At 50.0% G+C, this 18,405-nt stretch overlaps 1 protein-coding gene across 2 annotated transcripts in view; it reads right to left on the bottom strand.

Moving 5' to 3' along the window:
- Positions 1 to 18,405, bottom strand: part of P3H2 (prolyl 3-hydroxylase 2) — a 113,116-nt gene that overhangs the window by 23,819 nt on the left and 70,892 nt on the right. For both annotated transcript variants that reach the window (XM_039489463.1, XM_039489464.1), the window contains exons 2-4: positions 7,364 to 7,510; positions 5,831 to 6,020; positions 199 to 330 (exon numbers count right to left, since the gene is read on the bottom strand). In XM_039489463.1, coding sequence (XP_039345397.1) covers positions 199 to 330; positions 5,831 to 6,020; positions 7,364 to 7,465 — 424 coding nt within the window. In that variant the 5' untranslated portion in view covers positions 7,466 to 7,510. The remainder of the gene's footprint in view (positions 1 to 198; positions 331 to 5,830; positions 6,021 to 7,363; positions 7,511 to 18,405) is intronic.

Below are 18,405 nucleotides of genomic sequence, written 5' to 3'. Positions count from 1 at the left end.
CCCTTCAGCCTTCGTTTGGTTAGGCTAAAGAAGCCAAGCTCTTTGAGTCTCCTTTCATAAGCTAGCCAGTGCCATTACGCTGGGATGGCACACCCCCTAGAGGAGAATATTTAAATCCCCAAATAAAACAGTCTCCACTAACCCAAAGAGTAACAAAACCAAGCAAGGGCTGCTAGAAATGGAGAAGCCCAGCTTTACCTCTGTAATAGGCAAACTGCAAGTAGTCGTAATGGAGGGGAAGGTAGTTCTCGATGGGCGATAATCGCCCGGGACGGGTGGCAAGTTCTCGGACACACTCATGTTGACACACCAGGATCTGCATGTAGTGATCTGCAAGGGAAAGAGATATAGGACAACGTCTGTGCTCAGAAGGCTGATGATCAGCTCTTGAGAGACGAGCTCAGCTGGGTTTATGGAAACCAACTTTCATGTCACAAGTAGATCAAAGACACAGGGGCCCCCACCCTGTAAGCTGCTGAGTATATCTTGAGAAGCCAGTGGGACATAAGGTTACAGGAACACACATTATCCATGCCCAATATCTGGGACTTCTGCCATGTTCCTTTCTAACAGGACCCATAACTAAACTCGGGTACTGGGCATCTTGCAAGCACATACTCTGCAGACACAACTTGGATGCAGGTGTCTGATGTTTTACTCCATGTTAATTTCCAAGGGTGTTAATTTTGCACACGTGGGGAGGAGAGACTGTGCTGGAAAAGCTACTATTTCTGTCTAAAGCCACAGCAAAGCTACCCTGATGTACAATAGGCCTCTTGAGAGATCTTTGCAATGGGAAATAACTGAAGTTGTCGGACTCTGAGGGTCAAAACAAAGTTGAGGGACACCAAGAAAGAGATCAAAGGAACTTGAGATGTGAAAGACTTATGAAGTCCTCACCCATCAAGTGAGGAATAGGGCAAGATTGCTCCCTACTGCATATTCTCCAGTGGTTTGTTCAATCTGTTTTTAAATGTATCTTGCAATAAGGTTTCCACTGCTTCCTTTTGGAGACTAATCTACAAAGTAACGGGATCTATTAGAAAGTTCTGACTGATGCCCAGCCTGTCTTCAATTTCATCCCATGACAATGAAATATGCTCCTGTTGGAGAACTCTTTCAAAAGACTCTAAGAACTGGATCTTAGAAAAAGGATCAATCGCAACAGCATAATGCACAATATGGGACACATACCAGCTGAGTGACATTCTGAGATTAATACTGCTGCAAGCCAGGCTGGGAAGTTCAGTGCAACCATTCAAGCTAAACCGGACAGAATGTGTACTGATAATATTAAGGGGGGAAATGCTGTCAGCAGAAGACCTCTGTTCATTGCTTCTTAAAGATGACAAATTTCTCTGGTTAATTTAACGGAATAGCAAGCATCTGCCATAAACAAGATTTCTAACTGGTGAAAGCATACAGTACATGTGCTGTGTCAGCTGTAGCATTTATAAGCCAAAGCGGACCATCTGATTCCACTTTGGGACCTTTTCTGCAATGTACTTACAAATTGACTTTGCTTGCTGCATCTCTGTATACAATTAAAATCTTTAAGGAACAAACATGGGTTTGAAATAAAACATGCGCTCTGCTACCAGAGCGCTCCCCCAAGCTGCCAGAATGCCGGCTTTAGGAATTTGCATTGAAATCAAGTGGAAACTCAAAACAGTTCCTGTTTTGCTCTGGGGATTCCAAGAACTGTTAGCGTGAGTGGACATTTGATTTTCCATATACACTCAGAATAGTGCACTAAAGAGAGTGGGGGAGGGGGTAGCTAAACTTTGAATCTATCGGGAGCATCCTAGATCTGAAGGTTGGCAGCAGATCCTAATATCAATCATCACTGACATATAGTGCTTCCCCTCAATGCTCTCAAAGCGTCCTTCAGAATTTTACAGGCTATAGTGCAGGAATCATTACCCGCCATTGAAATGCAGCCATCTCTGGGGTGGAGAGTTGCAGCACCACAACAGCACTATAAAATAGCTCAGGATAGGAAATGAAACACTGTTTTGGAGAAACTTAAAACTGTTTTCTCAATAGCATCAGAATTCCTTCTTTCCACTAAATAGAATGAGTCTGGGAACCAGAGACCTGTCAGTAAATTACAGAGTAAGACATCCTGTAATGTATCACTCTCAGTCCTATGTAGGAAGGCAAGTAACAGCAATGGGAATCTACATTATTTTGCCTCGCTGCTCCAGACAAGCTGGGTGGCTGGATGGCTCTGGGACTTGGTAACGGGCTATAAACTCTATCACCTCCTGGCCATGGAGTTAAATCTAAGTGAGAACTGGAAACCTTTCCCATCTGATGGCTGTTCAGTGGCCTCTGGGAAGTGAGTTTCCCAATGGACAGCATCACAAAAACCATTCGCACCACTGGCCCCAGTAAGCGGCAAGGCCAAGGACTGAGTGGGCTACGGACACGGAAGAATCTTCTTGGTCTAGACGAGGTCCCTCCGCGTCCATTGTGAGAAACACTGACAGGGCGCGGCTGGAGGGAGGCTGCACTGCCCACACTTTATCTGCTCCAGGGCTTCACTCCCCGGAGCACCGGGTGTGGCACCCTTCACTAATGCCACGGCAACGCTCCTCATCCTCCCCGCACGACCTGACTGTTGCTGCTCTGACTATTCCCCAAACGACCCCCCCCCCATGTCCATCAGCGCGCAAAGCCACCGAGCGCAGCAAGCGCAACATACGTGCACTAAGCCAGCATGACTTTTTCCCACTGGGAACGAGTCCCACCCGCAGCTTTGCCAAACGATCTCCCCAAAGGGGGCTGATCAAAGCTGACTGACGCTAGGGCCGTCTCCTTGGGACTCTCAGCAAAGAACCCTCCGTTTGGAAAGGAGGTGGGAACTCAGCAGTGCTGGTCTCGGGGAGCATGCTCCAGGGGGAGGAGGAGCTGCAGATTTTCCTGGTCTCATGCCTGGATGCCCAGGGTTTGGTATAGGTAACCTGAGAGGATGGATGGCAGAGCGGTATTAGCCTATCACGCGGAGACTCTTATCTGCACACACAAGTGGGACTTTTATTATATTGGTGTCGTTTTAACTACGTATCCTAGTATGGATACAGCTACACAGTTACGCTGGGATAGCTTATTCTTGTATGGGAAGGGGAATAAGATACTGCAGAAGAAGACACCTTTATGCCAATATAACTGTATCTACACTAGGGTACGTACTCGTCTATCTATATTGGGGGGAAAAGGGAACATGACATCCCTAATTGACATACAGCTATGAAATCTACCTGCGGATCAGGCCTTTGAAAAACTTCTCTTTTTTTCTTGGATGACTAAATATTAAAAACAATCTGCTGTCTTGTTCCAAAAACTATCAATAGATAAATCATCAGACAGAGTCTCTTCCCTCTTGTTGTACTAATTGTTTCCTGTCTCATTGGTCTCAGTTAGGCTCTCAACTTTGTGCTAGCAAATGAGTTTTGACACAAATAAAAACTATTCTGCATTTGAATGGAAAAAATTTTCTACAGCAGCAGCAGCAGAAAAACAAGCCCCCAAAGACCGTGCATCAGCTCTCAGAGCTGACAGGCCAAGTGCAGACATAGGACTTCTGAAGCCAAGTGGGCTCAAATTTATTGTTCTGCTTTCCCTTACTGCTAATTACAGGCAATCCAGTTTATGGAGAGAGGGTTCCCACTTAACCCTGCCTTGCTCAAGGCCACACGTGCAAATCAAAGGACAGTACAGCGGCAGGGTTCAATTCCCTGCACGGGTTTCTAATCTCTGCTTCCCCATTATTGTAGCATCTATCCTAGTTTTTTGTCAGTGTCCCCAGCCTTTTGAGACAATGAGCTGTTCAGAATATGACCTGACAAAATCCCTCCCTCCCGGATGAGAGCAAGGGGCGAGGTATGTTGGGCCTGTTTATCATTCCTGCCCATCCTGGGACCCAGCTGTGTAGCCCTCCCCACCTCAGGAAGTCTAGGCAGATGGAAGGTAGGATGGTCATGTGGGTAAAAGTACAGGGCTGGGATCCAGGAATTCTGTGTTCCAGTCTTGACTCTGCCAATGACTCGCTGACTGATCACGGGCAAGCTGCTTCCTCCTCCCCGTTTTCCCCTCTTTATAAACAGGGGGTAATTCCTCTCCCCGGGGTGCTATGCAACGTTTGCAGGACGCTTTTAGCTCCCTCAGCTGGAAAGCGCTACAGAAGGGCAAAGCCTAGCACTTATCACTCACTGGGTTGTGAACACATTATCCTGACACAGGGGCCGCGTTGCTCCCAACTCCAGGCTCCTGGGTGCCCGACTCTGGAGCATGCCAGAGGGCCCTGCAGGTCAGCAAGTGCACAACTGGCAGAATCTGGATTCCTGACGTTTGGGAGGTTTGGTTCAGCCTGTTACAGTGACAGGGGCCAGTCCTGAAATTCAGATGCAGACTCATTGTGGACTTCAGGGATGAACTTGGACCCCTGCATGCACAGGCTCAGGAACAGCCTTCCAATCAGAATTCAGGGGGCACGAAACCGAGCTAGTTTTAAGATGGAGCATGGTGAGTTTATGAATGAGGTCATATGACAGGGCTGCCTCCAATGGCAGGCACTGGACTGGGGCCCTACCAAATTCATGGCCATGAAAAACGCGTCATGGACCATGAAATCTGGCCTTTTCTGTGCTTCCACCCTATACTTCACAGATTTCATGGGGGAGACCAGTGTTTCTCAAACTGGGAGTCCTGACCCAAGAGGAGGCTGCGGGGGAGGGGGGGAAGGAGGAGGGGGTCGCAAGGTTATTTTAGGGGCGTCGCAGTATTGCCACCCACACTTCTCCACTGCCTTCAGAGCTGGGCAGCCAGAGCGTGGCAGCTGTTGGCCAGGTGCCCAGCTTTGATAGCAGCACCCAGCCAGCAGCAGTGCAGAAATAAGGGTGGCAGTACCAAACCATTGCCATCCTTCCTTCTGCGCTGCTGCCTTCAGAGCTGGGTGGCCAGAGGTCGGCAGCTGCTGACCGAGGGCCCAGCTCTGCAGGCAGCAGCACAGAAGTAAGGGTGGCAGTACCGTACCATGCCATCCTTCCTTCCGTGCTGCTGCTGGCGGTGACGCTGCCTTCGGAGCTGGGCTCCTGGCCAGCAGCCGCTGCTCTCCAGCTGCCCAGCTCTGAAGGCAGCGCCACCACCAGCAGCAGTGCAGAAGTACGGGGTAGCAGTACCGCAACCCCCCTACAATAACCTTGCGAACCACCCTCGCCCTCCAACTCCTTTTTGGGTCAGGACACCTACAATTACAACACTGTGAAATTCCAGATTCAAACAGCTGAAATCATGACATTGACGATTTTAAAAATTGTATGACCGTGAAATTGACCAAAATGGACCGTGAATTTGGTAGGGCCCTAGCTATGACCCAGGAGGTTCCTTTAGTCCTGTGTCCTTATGCATATTGTTCTAGACCCTGTAGCATCCTCAGAACACTTTCCACACAGCTAGCTAGTGCACGGCCATGCAGCATGCTGGTAAGGCAGACGTTAATGTCCCCATTCGGTAGAGGGGAAAACGGAGGCAGAGGCACGGAGGACCTGATTTTCAGAAGTGCTGAGCACCCACAACACCAACTGTGATCAATGAAAATTGCAGGTGCTCAGCACCTCTGAAGGAGATTGTTTCCGATTCAGGATTAAGAGTCGTCGTCCCTGGGTCCCAGCTGGCTTCACAGTTCAGCGCTGCCGGTTATCCAAGGGAAGCTGCTTTGCCAAATTCAGCAAAGTTGTTAAAGTTTCTAGTTAAAAACACCCCAGGAGCCAAGGCACATACATGTCCTGTGCCTCAAGGGGACTTGGGGACTGGTTAGAGCCCTCACCTGCAATTGCTTCATAGAGGCCGGCTTCATACTCCAAGTAGTCGTACTCCTCGAAGCGCTGAGGCCCCTCGCACATGAGCCGGCACTCCACATCCGCGGTGTAGTAGCCCCGCAGCGCTCGCTCCAAGGACTCGATGGCCAGCGCGTACTCTTCTTGATCATAGTGCTTCACCCCTGCGCTGTAGTTCTCCTGCAAAGAAGCCCGGCAGGCTCGTTAGGCAGCCGGGAAGCAGGGTAGGTGTTGTAACACTGGGACTAAATCAGAGCCCATGGGGCACATTGGGCTAAAAGAGACTCGGGTAGAACTGCCCATGATGCTGAATGGACAGTGATGTTTGCTCAACGAACCTCCTGTGTGTAAATTCACCCGAGCTCTAGGAAATCATTAGCCAGTGACTGCGATGAGCCCAGTTTTGGGGTTCATAAAGCAGCTGTAAAGCTGGCTTAGCCAGCTGGGCACCACTAGGTAACACATGGCCAAATCCAAGACCTTATGGAGTCAATGGGAGTTTTTCCGTTGGCTTCACTGAGCTTTGGATCATGCTCATGGACCTGACTGAACGCTGGTACCTCGCCCAGCGCTGGCACTGGTGGCAGGGCTGGGAAAAGAGACACATCTGTGCTCTGGATCAGCCCTGGGGCTGGAGGAGGCAGGGAATGAAGATGGCTTAAATACCCCTTTGTCACTCGCACCTCACTCAGACCATCCCGTGCAGGGTGCATCTCAGGTGGTCTGCAGAAACCGGCCTCGTGTAAATGTGTGAGAGCCAGGATGGGCAAACCCATTTACACAGCGTGTGCAAAGCCTGCCATTTACTGAGCCGTCCGTCAAGCCAGGCCATGGCTGATACTGAGCGCAGTCAGCGCGTGAGTCAGCAGCTCCTCTGAGGAGAGGACAGGCTGGAGCGTTGTGGCACCGGGCATACGCCAGGGGATGCGTATAACAGCCAGCGCCAAGAGGGGACACATCGGAAGAGAAAAGGGAATTCTGACCGATTTGCTTCCCCCATTGAACCGTCCCAACCAGGGAACACCGGCATGTCCCCTGCCAGCCAGGGCTTAGCCCTCGGAATTTCACAGGTGAGGCATTGCCTCGGCTGTACATGGAGAAAGCAGGTGGGCGAAGAAGTGCCCTGGCTAAATGCACATGGCTGGAATACAGTGAAAATACAGGTGCACAGATGCCTGTATGGAAGGGTAACTGAATGCAAAATGAGCATGCTACCAGGTCTATGTTTAAACCAGAGACACTGTGGTTACCTCTCGGCCATGCACAGGGTAACGGCACAGCCAGGCAGATGCTACGGGGTGGAAATTGACAAACGCGGCCTCACAGACAGGGCAGAAGGCTCGCACGCCGATATTCTCTAGCGGGCTAGCATGAGCTCACGTCACAGCATTGTAAACGCCGTCCAACAGAGCTTGGCCAGTAGCCCGTGTTACCTTCCTCCAGGCCCAAAACTCATCCCCACGCTGGCTGGCATTTGACATACTTGTCCAGCTGAGTAGGAAACCATCTCTCTCCACACTCACCATGTGCGGCTTGGCCTCTCGATCAACCAGATGGATCTTCCCTGTCATGGTTTTGTAGTTCTCAATGTCCTGCTGCATTTCCATGTGCTCAGGGTTTGCCATGAAAAAGGTGTGAGCTGCATCTGCTGCCTCCTCCAGCTGGTTCAGCTAAAACAAGGGAAGAACAGTTGGTAAGTGCCCTGCTAAGACAAGCCAGACCCGCCCTCCGTATGAAGGCACCACACTCAAGATTTCTTTTGCCACCTGCTACTGCTCGGCGTTCCAGGGGCATCTGGGCCCAACCCACCAGCTGCTGCTGAAGACAAGGAGGAAATCCTGCCATTTCGTCTGTTCTAAGGGTGCATCAATGGCTGAAAGCAGGGACTGGGAAGGGACCAGCAGCAAATGAGATAAACATTGAGAGATGGGCGAAATCAAGGAAAAACTCAGCATGCAGAATGAAGGACGTGATTTCAATGCCGTAGCCAGCCTGGTGCAGGGCACTCAGGCGTCTGTTCCCACCTGCCTGCGTGACCTTGGGCAAGTCCCTTTGCTTCTCCGTGACTCAGTTTCCCCAAGTGTCCTATGGGACAGCAGCTCCTTCAGAGGTGGGTGCAGGCACAGAATGGCAGTAACTGCTGTTTGGAGCCAGGAAATACACACAGCCTGGTGCTGAGACTGGATATGCCTAAACCATCGTTGCCACACCCCCCCGACACGGCACGGAACGCAAACCCGAGGGGACTTGTGGGAGAAATCTGGGAGGGTCTTGGGGGAAGCATGAGAGACCACATGAGAGAGAGACAGACCAGCCACCCCTCCCATTCTAGACCCCTCTCAACTCTCGGACCCGAGTCCCCACGGAAGCCCCGCACTGGGAGCGGTGGGATTGTCCGAGAAGCGTTCTATGCAGCAGGCCCAGCCCCCCAGCTGCCAGGCCCCGGCTGTGCGGTTTTCAGGCACCCCGGAGAAGTGAGTTAGAAGGAGGGATTTCCCAGGAGCACAACCCTGACTCCACGATCAGACGTTATCTCCCTGAAATGCCTCCTGCCTGCGTACGGCACCGGGAAGCAGATTCCAACCACACTTGTGCACATGTGGGAAGTTCATTCTCGATTACAACCGTTTGACGCAGACTGCCAGAGGGACCACAGAGCCTGGCCGGCTCCCAGAGGATGTCGTTCTCTCCCGGGAAGAGAACAAGAGCCCGCGCTGGAGGTTGGCCTGTTCAAAGCCGCACACAGTGTCACAGCACAGCATGACCGAGGGTAAAGTGCTGTAGGGCTGCGAACACAAACCGCGTGCCACTTGGACAGCACCGTGGGTTGCTGGTAAACCACACTGGTTTGTTTGCTTTGGTCCTGTCTGCTGCTCAGGACCAGGTAATCGGCGTGGGGGTCCTTCCATTTGTTGCCTTCTTTGTCAGTCTATGCTATGGCTCAAGACATAGGTTACAACGAAGTAGCGCGCCCTGCAGCAGCAAGTCGTCTGCCCAGCGCACAGCTGGACCAGCTTGCACTGCCTGGACTTGATGTGTGTGACCGGTCACACTGCATATTACCCTTCCATTTAGCAACAGTTGAGGGAGGGTTAATACATGACTGACAGATGTTTCAACAAATGGTCAAGCAATTGTCAGCGTGTCTGCCTGGTCTATAGGTTGCTTATGACATGGGCTATGGGAATTTATAGCACCTTCTACAGGTGTTCGTACCCTTCTATAGCATGTCCTACTTGTGTCTAACATCTATCAATCCTTTCTAAACCATTCATCAAGGGAACCTAAATAATAATAATTGTGACCATTTTACGTACGGACACTCCTCACTAATATCCCCACACCTCATAAACTTAGTTGAGTTTGCCCTGACAACGCTCCTCTGAGTATCATCAGCTACATTTTATCCACTTGGGAGTGCAGATACGCAGAAGTTAAGGCCCAGATTCATAAAAGGAATTAGGCACCTAAGTTTCACTGATTTCAATTGGTGTTAGGTGCCTAAACCCCTTTTTGGATCTGGGCCTAAGTGACTTGCCAAAGGCCACGCAGGAAGAATGTGGCAGAGCTCCAAGCTCCCAGCCTTGTATCCTAACCACAGGACAATCTTGTCTCTGTATCTCTCTCGCTGCTTTTGCGCATTTCTGACCCCTTTCCTCCATCTGTTGACAGCACATTCTAGTCAGTCCCCGAGGAACAAGCCAGGAAAGGGGCGAGGGAAACAGACACGCTACGTAGCGTGGAGCATGGCATTATCTCTGAGCAGAATGTTTATGTCCTATGGCGGAATTGCTAGTTTTGCATCAAAGGCTTGTCAAAGCGCAGCCATGACATTCGCACTGAAAACGTATTTTCACATCTCCTGGTAAAAGAAATCAAAACCTGAACTGCTTCGAGGGAGAGGGAATCTGTGATGCTTTAACTTCACACCGAATGAAAAAAGGCCCATTGGCAAGCTGGAATGTGCTACGTTCCACTAGGAAACTGGCCACATTTCTAGCGACGGTCAGCCCGCTCTTGAGCGATGAACATGCAAGAAGTCATGTTTTTATGTTCCAAATGCAAAAAAAAAAAAGAAAGAAAAAAAACCCGTGCTGTGAAATCCCACAAAACATTGATGATCTGCAGGCACAACACTGCCCCAAACTGAACGGGTATGTTTAATATTAGCCTAGATCATCCCAGGGAAACCTGAAGGCAGAAGGACACCTCCACATGCAGATCTCCCCTGCTCAGCACAGAAGCTGCATCCGTGATACTAGCCCCCATGGCCTGGCATCCAGCAGAGGGCTCTCCATGAGGCCAGGATGTCAGCGGGAGTTTGGGAGGAGCGGGGTCACCCCACAACAGCCATGTGGAAATTACCTAGAAGGGGTGTCTATCTGGGGCTCTAGTTCTCTTCTTGTCTCAGAGTAGCAGCCGTGTTAGTCTGTATCCGCAAGAAGAACAGGCGTCCTTGTGGCACCTTAGAGACTAACACGTTTATTTGAGCATCATCTTCTGTGGGCTGATGCAGTGCATCTGATGCAGGGGGCTGTAGCCCACGAAAGCTGATGCTCAAATAAATGTGTTAGTCTCTAAGGTACCACAAGGACTCCTCGTTCTTCTTTTCTTGTGGCTCCCTTCAGCATGGGCACCCAAAGCCATCTCAGCTCGTTGGGATCCCCTGGAGTCTACTGAGGACAGAGCAGCAACTCATTCTACGGGGAGCAGGGCAAACACCGTAAGTTGGTGCTCAGTGGCTTTTCCTTCCCTGGCTGGGACTAAGGCTACGTCTGCACGATATGCTAGGAGTGCGATTCCCCCTGCTCGTGTACACATATGTGAGCTCTCCTTGAGCGAGCGCGAGTATAAAGAGCCGTGCAGCTGGTGGAGCCCAGGGAGCTGCAGCAGAAGCACGGCTGAGCCTGAAACTGGTGGGTACGCATGTGCCTTGCCTAGTTTCAGACATCCGCTCCTGCAACCCTTGCTGCAGGGCTATTTATTCTCACGCTCGCTCAATGAGAGCAGGCGTGAGCCTGTGCACACGAGCAGCAGAATCACACCCCTCGCCTGTAGCACAGAGGTAGCCAGACTGGCCTGTCTACCCAGTAACTAGCCCCCCGCAGATGTCCCATGGTAGCTGACTCAGGCTCATGGGGCTCCCATCGTGCAGCGTCTACACAGCAATGAAACAGCCCCGCAGCCCGAGCCCCGCACACATGAGTCAGCTGGCCCAGGCCAGCCCCGGGCTTTTCTTTGCTGTGTAGACATACCCTAGTGGTAACGGGGCTCGGCAACAGCTGGCCAGATGGCACGCACAGCTAGGGTGGCCAGACGTCCCGATTTTATCGGGACTGTCCCAATATTTGTTTGTTGGTCCCGCGTCCCGACCAATGTTCGGTTGGGACACTGGACAAAAACAATTTTGCCCTCTACTCCCATGCCCTGGCTCTCGCTCCCTCTTCCCCCATTGGATCCCTCCCCAAATCCCCACCCCCAGCCCCGCCCCCTCACTGCCCCATTGGATCCCAAACTGGGCCTGGGGAGGAGACGCCCCTGTGCCCGAGGTCCCCTAAACCGATAAACTTCCCCACTGCTGCCGGGGAGCCCTGCGCCTCTCCCACTTGGCTGTGCTCCAGCGTTCTGTTTAATGCTGCTTTGAGCAGGCATGGCCTGGAGCTGGGCAAGAGTGGCAGCCTTGGATTCAGCTGGAGCAGAAGAATTCCTCTGGACGCAGCAGGCCCGGCTGAGTTACTGCAAACCTGTTCCCATTCGGAAACTGGAGCTGGCTGCCAGGGTTCATAAGAGAGGCCAGTTGTTTAACTGGCAGCGCGACACCTCCGCCTGCACTATATGTACGGTTCAGTGGGGCTTGGGAAAATACAAGGCTCAATGAGGGTGCATATTTTTGTTCCGAGGCAGCTTTTTCTAAATGTTTAATGGGAACATATTTTGGCAGCAAACAAACTGGCTAGTACCATTCGAGTCTCCCCTTGCAAACAGAAATGCCAAGCAGCAAAAATGCATTAAGAAGCTACTGAATTGGATTTCCTTTAGCGCTGTAAGAACTAGCAGGGAATTAAAAGTACAGCAAGCCCCTGAAAATAATTTCACATGAACAAAAAGCAAGCGAGCAAGCAAGCTTCAGGAATCAGAGAAGTGTCCCCAAGTCCAGCCACTCATTTCCCAGACTTCCTAGCGTTCTCCCAAAATGTGACCCTGTGTCGTGGTGCAGTGTAGGGAAACTTGACTGGTCAGAGGACAAAGAAAATTGGCCTGTGGGATCATGGGATACTTTGGCAACCTCCCAGAGCACAAGTCCAGTAGGGCTGTGTCTACACTGCAAAGCAACAGGGCTTGAACCCTGGGCCCCAGCTCGATTTAGGCTTGAACTCCACACCCTGTGTCTGAGCCCTGGGTTAAGGTGATTTGTGTGTAGATGGAAGGGGGGTTAGGGCTGAACCTGAGTTCAAACCCTGGGCTTACACTGCAGTGTAGACATACCCGGAGGGATAAAACACCTGCAGCCTGGCAGTCTGAGACCCGCGAGGCTGAGTCAGCGGACTGAGCCTCAGGTTTTTCAATCGCAGTGCAGACATGCCCTAAGGGACTTAGCCTGGGGCCACAGGAATCAATTGCAGAGCTGGGAACAGAAACTGTGTCCTTACTGTCACTCCCAGACCTTTCCCACAGGGCATGTGGTGGGGACGCTGCAGTCCCATTGCAAACCCATTCTCAGATCACGCAGAGTCTGAGATACAAACTTGGGTGAAAACAACTTTCTTCCAGTGGCTGGAATCCTACGGCAGGTGCCCCCATGTTCGCCTTCAGAATCCTCCTGGCTCTGTGGCAAGTGCTAACACGGAAAAACACTCCAGCTGAAGATGGGAACCAACCTCAGTGGCATGCTCCATGCACTTCACCTATCCTGTCACACTCCTGCTTTTCTCCTTGGTACCAGCGGGCTGAATCTGCCCTCAAATCAACACACGCACTGCGCCTGGGAACTGAAGCTCACTGAGATTTCCACCACTGGAGTCAAGTTTCAGACAATAAAAACCTCTAACCTGCAGATTTTGTTCTATTGCCCTAACTCAGCCAAAGGCCACTGGCTGGGCCAATTCCCAGCAGACCCAGAGCAGGACTGCCTGAGAAGGCGCATGCGTGATTGCCTTTGAAAAGAAAATGCAAGTCCCAGTCAGAGGGCTTGTCAAAACAGGCTCCAGCTTTGTCCTTTGAACAGCGAAGCACCAGGGCACAGCAATGCCCAGAGGAACGTGAACAATTTGCCCTGTGCAAACTTGAGAATATTTTTGGCTTTAACCCTGTAGTTACAACCCATGCAGGAAACAGGCTGGCTTTGCTCTCTCTGCAGAAACAATAGCTCTCCCGTTTGTGTATTCAATCCAAACGGGAGTAAAGGTTTGAGCTTACACTACACTCAATTACAGACCTAAAAGTGGCAATTCTTCAACAAAAAAGAACTTCAAAAACAGACTCCAATGAGAAACTGCAGAACTGGAATTAATTTGCAAACTGGACACCATCAAAGTAGGCTTGAATAAAGACTGGGAGTGGATGGGTCATTACACAAACTAAAAACTATTTCCCTGTGCTAATTTCCCCCCTACTGTTACTCACACCTTCTTGTCAACTGTTTGAAATGGGTCATGCTGATTACCACTATAAACGTGATTTTCCCTCCCGCTGAATAGCCCACTTTAACGGATTTGTCTCGCTAGAGATGGTAAGGCAACTCCCATCTTTTCATGTTCTCTGTATATTCCTATTGTATTTTCCACTGCGTGCATCCGATGAAGTGGGCTGGAGCCCACAAAAGCTTATGCCCAAATAAATTTGTTAGTCTCTCAGGTGTCACAAGTCCTCCTGTTCTTTTTGCTGATAGAGACTAACACGGCTACTGCTCGGAAACAAAAGAGACCGTGAGTGAGAGAGAGAGAGAGAGAGAATTATGTCTTGCAATTTAGTTGATCAGGTAAATTCTACTCCATCCATTTTACAGATGGGGAAAATAAGGCTCAGGGAAGTAATGTGATGTGTCCAAGGTCATATTATAAATAGGTGTCAATGCCAAGAACTGACCTTAGGAGTCCTAACTCAAAGTCTCCCCTAATTCCTAGCCACAGAGGGTACGTCTACCCTGGAATAAAAGACCCACTGCACAGCTGCGGCTGGCCCGGGGCAGCCGGCTCAGGCTTGTGGTGCTCGGCTCGCAGGCCGCAGTGTAGACATTCAGGCTCCCCACCATGGGGTCCCAGACGGAGCCCGAATGCCTACGCAGCAATTTTACAGCCCTGCAGCCTGAGTCCCGCTAGCCTGAGCTAGCTGACCCAGGCCAGCCTGGGTGTTTAATGGTTGTGACATACTAGAGCATCTCGGTTGTAAGGATGTTTTTAACATGGACAAAGCGGCTACATACTGAGGGAAGAGTATCAGGAATCTTGGGTCCAGTCCAGCTTCTGAGGGGAGCGATCACTACTGGTCCCAGACCTTTCTGTCCCTATCCCTGTCCCGTCTCTTTCCACCCCAGCCCCCGATCTCTGTCCCAGTCTTCTCCTCAGCTCTTCAGCCTCACCCCGTGCCAGTCTCCCCCACAGGGGCTCCTTGCCTGATCCCTCATACCCCAAACCCCAGCTCCCAGTCTCCCCTACTCAATCTACTTCCTCGGTCTCTTCCTTTCCCCAAAGGCGGGGAATTGAGAGTACAAGCGAGAGAGGCTCTCTGCTCTCAGTTCCAGGGCCAGCAACCTTGACCACCAGGTGCAGCAGTGGCAGGAAAAGTCCTATTCAGTCCCTGCACGCCCAGGCTGGAGCATGCTCTGTCACTGGGTGGGATGGTGCATGCACAGTCTGGTCACATGCAGGAGCTGAGAGAGATTGGAGCATGCTTCGTGCAGATGGAAGCTTTGGAGATTTAGCTGCCAGCATCCGTAAACTGAGATTTTTCCAAAAAGTCTTATAATTTGGCCAAATTTGGGTGCATTTTCATGAGAATAATAAAAGCCACAATCCTGGCACCAGGGCGACCCCCTCCTCCCTCACCAGCTCTGCTCCAAAGCATGGGGGCACTAGCGCTTGTCAATGATGTGGTTATACAAATGTTTTTTAATGTGAACAAAACTTATTTTCTCATTCTGAGAAATGACAGCCATTTATGCTGAAAAACTGTCCAAATGCATCCACCCAGAGGCAGACGCCTGGGAAATGTCATCCCCAATGGTTGAAGTTTGGCAAAGTTATAGCTGAAAACTGGGTCTTACAGTAAGAAGGGTCAGGCAACCTTCACTAGTGGCAGTGCTGCCAGCTCAGCCTATAATTACAGTGGGTTAATTGGTGACAAGAGGACAGTAGGTTCATTAGAGAAAAAGAAGCCGCTGATTTGAGATTACATTGATGACTGATGTTAAGGAAATCTTTGCACTACTCAGGGTATGGCTACACTTGCAGCTGTACAGCGCTGGGAGTTAAACCTGCCTCCGTACAGCGGAGTAGGGAAAGCGCTGCAGTCTGGCCACACTGACAGCTGCCAGCGCACTGGCGTGGCCACATTTGCAGCGCTGCTGGGAGTGTTGCATTATGGGCAGCTATCCCAGCGTTCAAGTGGCAGCAACGTGCTTTTCAAAAGGGGGGGTGTGTGACAGGGAGCGTGGGGGAGAGAGAGAGTGGATTTTTGGAGCCGACACACTGTCAGCAGCTGCAAGTTCCGACCCCCTCCCCCACCCCTCTCTCTCACTCACTGAATGCACATAAACCTCTTTGGGTTTTTCCTCACAGACCAGATAAGCAGCCTCCCCAAAACGGACCCCCCCACACACACCGTGCTGCTTCTCTCCTCAAGCCCCCCTCTCTTCAAGCAAACACTAGCTGTGGGCGTTCCAAAGGGAGCTCATTCGCAGCAAACAGGAGCTGTGTTTGGTTTTTTGACAGGCAGCTTCGGGAGCCCGGAGTTCACAACAAACCAAACGGAGGCATCACAACAAAACAAAGAGCATAATCTTTACTTAAAAGCATGATGGGAAGGTTCCGGAGGTCAGCCACAGCGTTCTAAGATTAATCCCTGTTTACACTGGCACCCCAGCGCTAGTCTCTTTATTCCTCTCGTGGAAGTGGAGTACAAGCAGCGCTGTAGCCAGGGAGTGAGTGACAGCGCTGTAAAGCCACCACCAGCGCTGTAACTCTCAAGTGTAGCCAAGGCCTCAAAGAGCTATTTACAGTGCAAACTTCAGCCTTGGTCTCTCCTTCTTGTTAACTTTGCAGCCCTTCAGCGTTAGGCTTCCAAAGGGTGTGTATTTATTTCTACCACTGAACTCAGTGCAGCTCTCTGCAGCACCAGGATCTGAAGCAAAACGCTTTGTGTTGTGATTGCACTGTTCTTGCGCTTGCTGCCTCCCATTCCTTTTGGAAAGGCGTATAACCTGTGATGGTTTCAGCTCCTCCTGGGGAAGCTCGCTCTTGTGCAGAGGGCTAGAATAATTCCTGGATGACAGAAGTTCCACCGAACTCCTCAAAATAGGGTGCAAGCAGTGTTGAGCTCGAGTGTTGGGTGAAACTCAAACCAGAACATCTGAGCTCCACCCTTTCAGGTTACCCCCTTCTTGTTTGCTTCTGAAATATTCAGGATCCCCTAGAAGCCAAGCACTGATAAGTTTCTACTTGTCTTGGAGTGTTTAACAAGAAGCACATATATAAACAAATTCCAAACCGCTCAGCTAGTCTCAGCCGCTAGGGTACAGAGGAATTATGAAACACACTGGGGTCTGCTGCCAAATTCCTTCAAGCCCCAAGGGAGAGGAAGAATGGTTTAAAGTACAGGACTTGGACTCAGGAGACCGGGGCTCAATTTCCGGTGCCATTGCAGCACTCAGGCAGGTCACTAGCTGATGGAGCGCTAAGTCACACAGTACAACAGGAATAATAATCAACAATGCTTCTTTCTGCCACCTTTTCTCTGTCTTGTCTAGGTACAATTTCCATCTCTTATTAAGTGTATGTATAGCGTGTGTGTAGCATATGGGAAACCCCATTCTTGACTGGGGACACTATAATATTAACAACCACTACTCGTGGATGGAAATAGGCAATGGAAAAACAGGATCTCAAAAGCTAAATATTAGAATTGGACAAAGTACAGAGAAGGGCAAGAAAAATGATTAGGGGTGTGAAACAGCTTCCATGTGAGGAGAGATTAAAAGGACGGGGGTTGTTCGTCTTAGAAAAGAGACGACAAAGGGGGCATTTGATACAGCAAGTGAATAGGAAAGTATTATTTATGCCTTCACATAACACAAGAACCCAATGAAAATAACAGGCAACTGGTTTAAAACTAACAAAAGGAAGTACTTCTTCATACAAAGCACAGTCAACCTGTGGAACTCGTTGCCAGGGGATGTTGTGAAGGCCAAAAGTATAACTGGGTTCAAAAAAGAATGAGATAAGTTCCTGGAGGATGGGTCCATCAGTGGCTTTAGCCAAGATAGTCAGGGATGCAACCCCAGGTTCTGGGTGTCCCTAAACCTCCAACTGCCAGAAGCTGGATGACAGGGATGGATCACTCTAAATTGCCCTGCTCTGTTCATTCCCTCCGAACCATCTAGCGCTGGCCACTGCTGGAAGACAGGATCCTGGGCTATATGGACCATTGGTCTGACCCAAAGTAGCCGTTCTTATTTATCAGGCCCTTACAGTATAATACATCTTGAATTACACTAACACTCCTGGAATGATGTTGCAGGAATATCTTCAAAAGTTTTACAACAAAACCTTTATATTGCAGCTGCAAGGTCACAAATACAAGATCCCTGAAACACTATTGCAGGGTCAGTTTGGCTTTGGCAATGACTAGAGCAGGAAAAGGAGAAAAAAAATTGAAACTTTTTTTGAAATTTGAAAAAAAGAATCTTTTTAGCTCAAAACCAAAACTTGTTTCATTTCATTGGCAAATGGAAAGATTTCAAAGTAAGTTTGAAAACCCATTTTTCATCAAAAAGTGTTTAGATGAAAGAATTTCAACCAGTTGTAGTTTCCACTTCTCCTGCAGGGGGTGGTGGAAACTGTGGCAAACTACTGAATACAATATTTGTTCTGTGTTTGTACAGCTCCTAGCACAACGGGCTGAAATCCAGACCCTATTATAGTCCGTGGGAGTTTTGCCATTGACTTAAATGGGGCAGGATTTCATCCAAAATTAGTGACTTTCAGAAACTTAGATGGGAAAGATTTGAACAGGGTAAGGGCTGATGTCAGACTGCAGGATGGACCTCAAGTTAGTACCTGCCCGGTCTTAGCACGATTTATAGTGCCTCTGGACTCCTAGAGTGCAGCCGGTTGGTTTACTTCCATAGTGGAAATCCTAAATGGGGAATGACCCCCATTGCTCTCACAGGCTGTATGATAAAGTAGCAACACAGTGTTAGCAGCTTGCTCATAATTCACCCTCTTTCTGGTTTCTATTATGAAGCCAATACAGTCTTTCCCCAGCAACCCAATCTAAATCCTCTGCCCTTCTGTGACTGCAGTGTAGCAACCAGCCAGGTTGAATACATAATACTCTCTAACGTCTTCCC

Source organism: Mauremys reevesii, linkage group 9 (assembly GCF_016161935.1).
Source record: "Mauremys reevesii isolate NIE-2019 linkage group 9, ASM1616193v1, whole genome shotgun sequence".
In the NCBI taxonomy this organism is placed as follows: domain Eukaryota; kingdom Metazoa; phylum Chordata; order Testudines; family Geoemydidae; genus Mauremys; species Mauremys reevesii.
The sequence above is the reverse complement of the archived record's forward strand: the minus strand, read 5'-3'. Positions and strand labels throughout refer to the sequence as shown.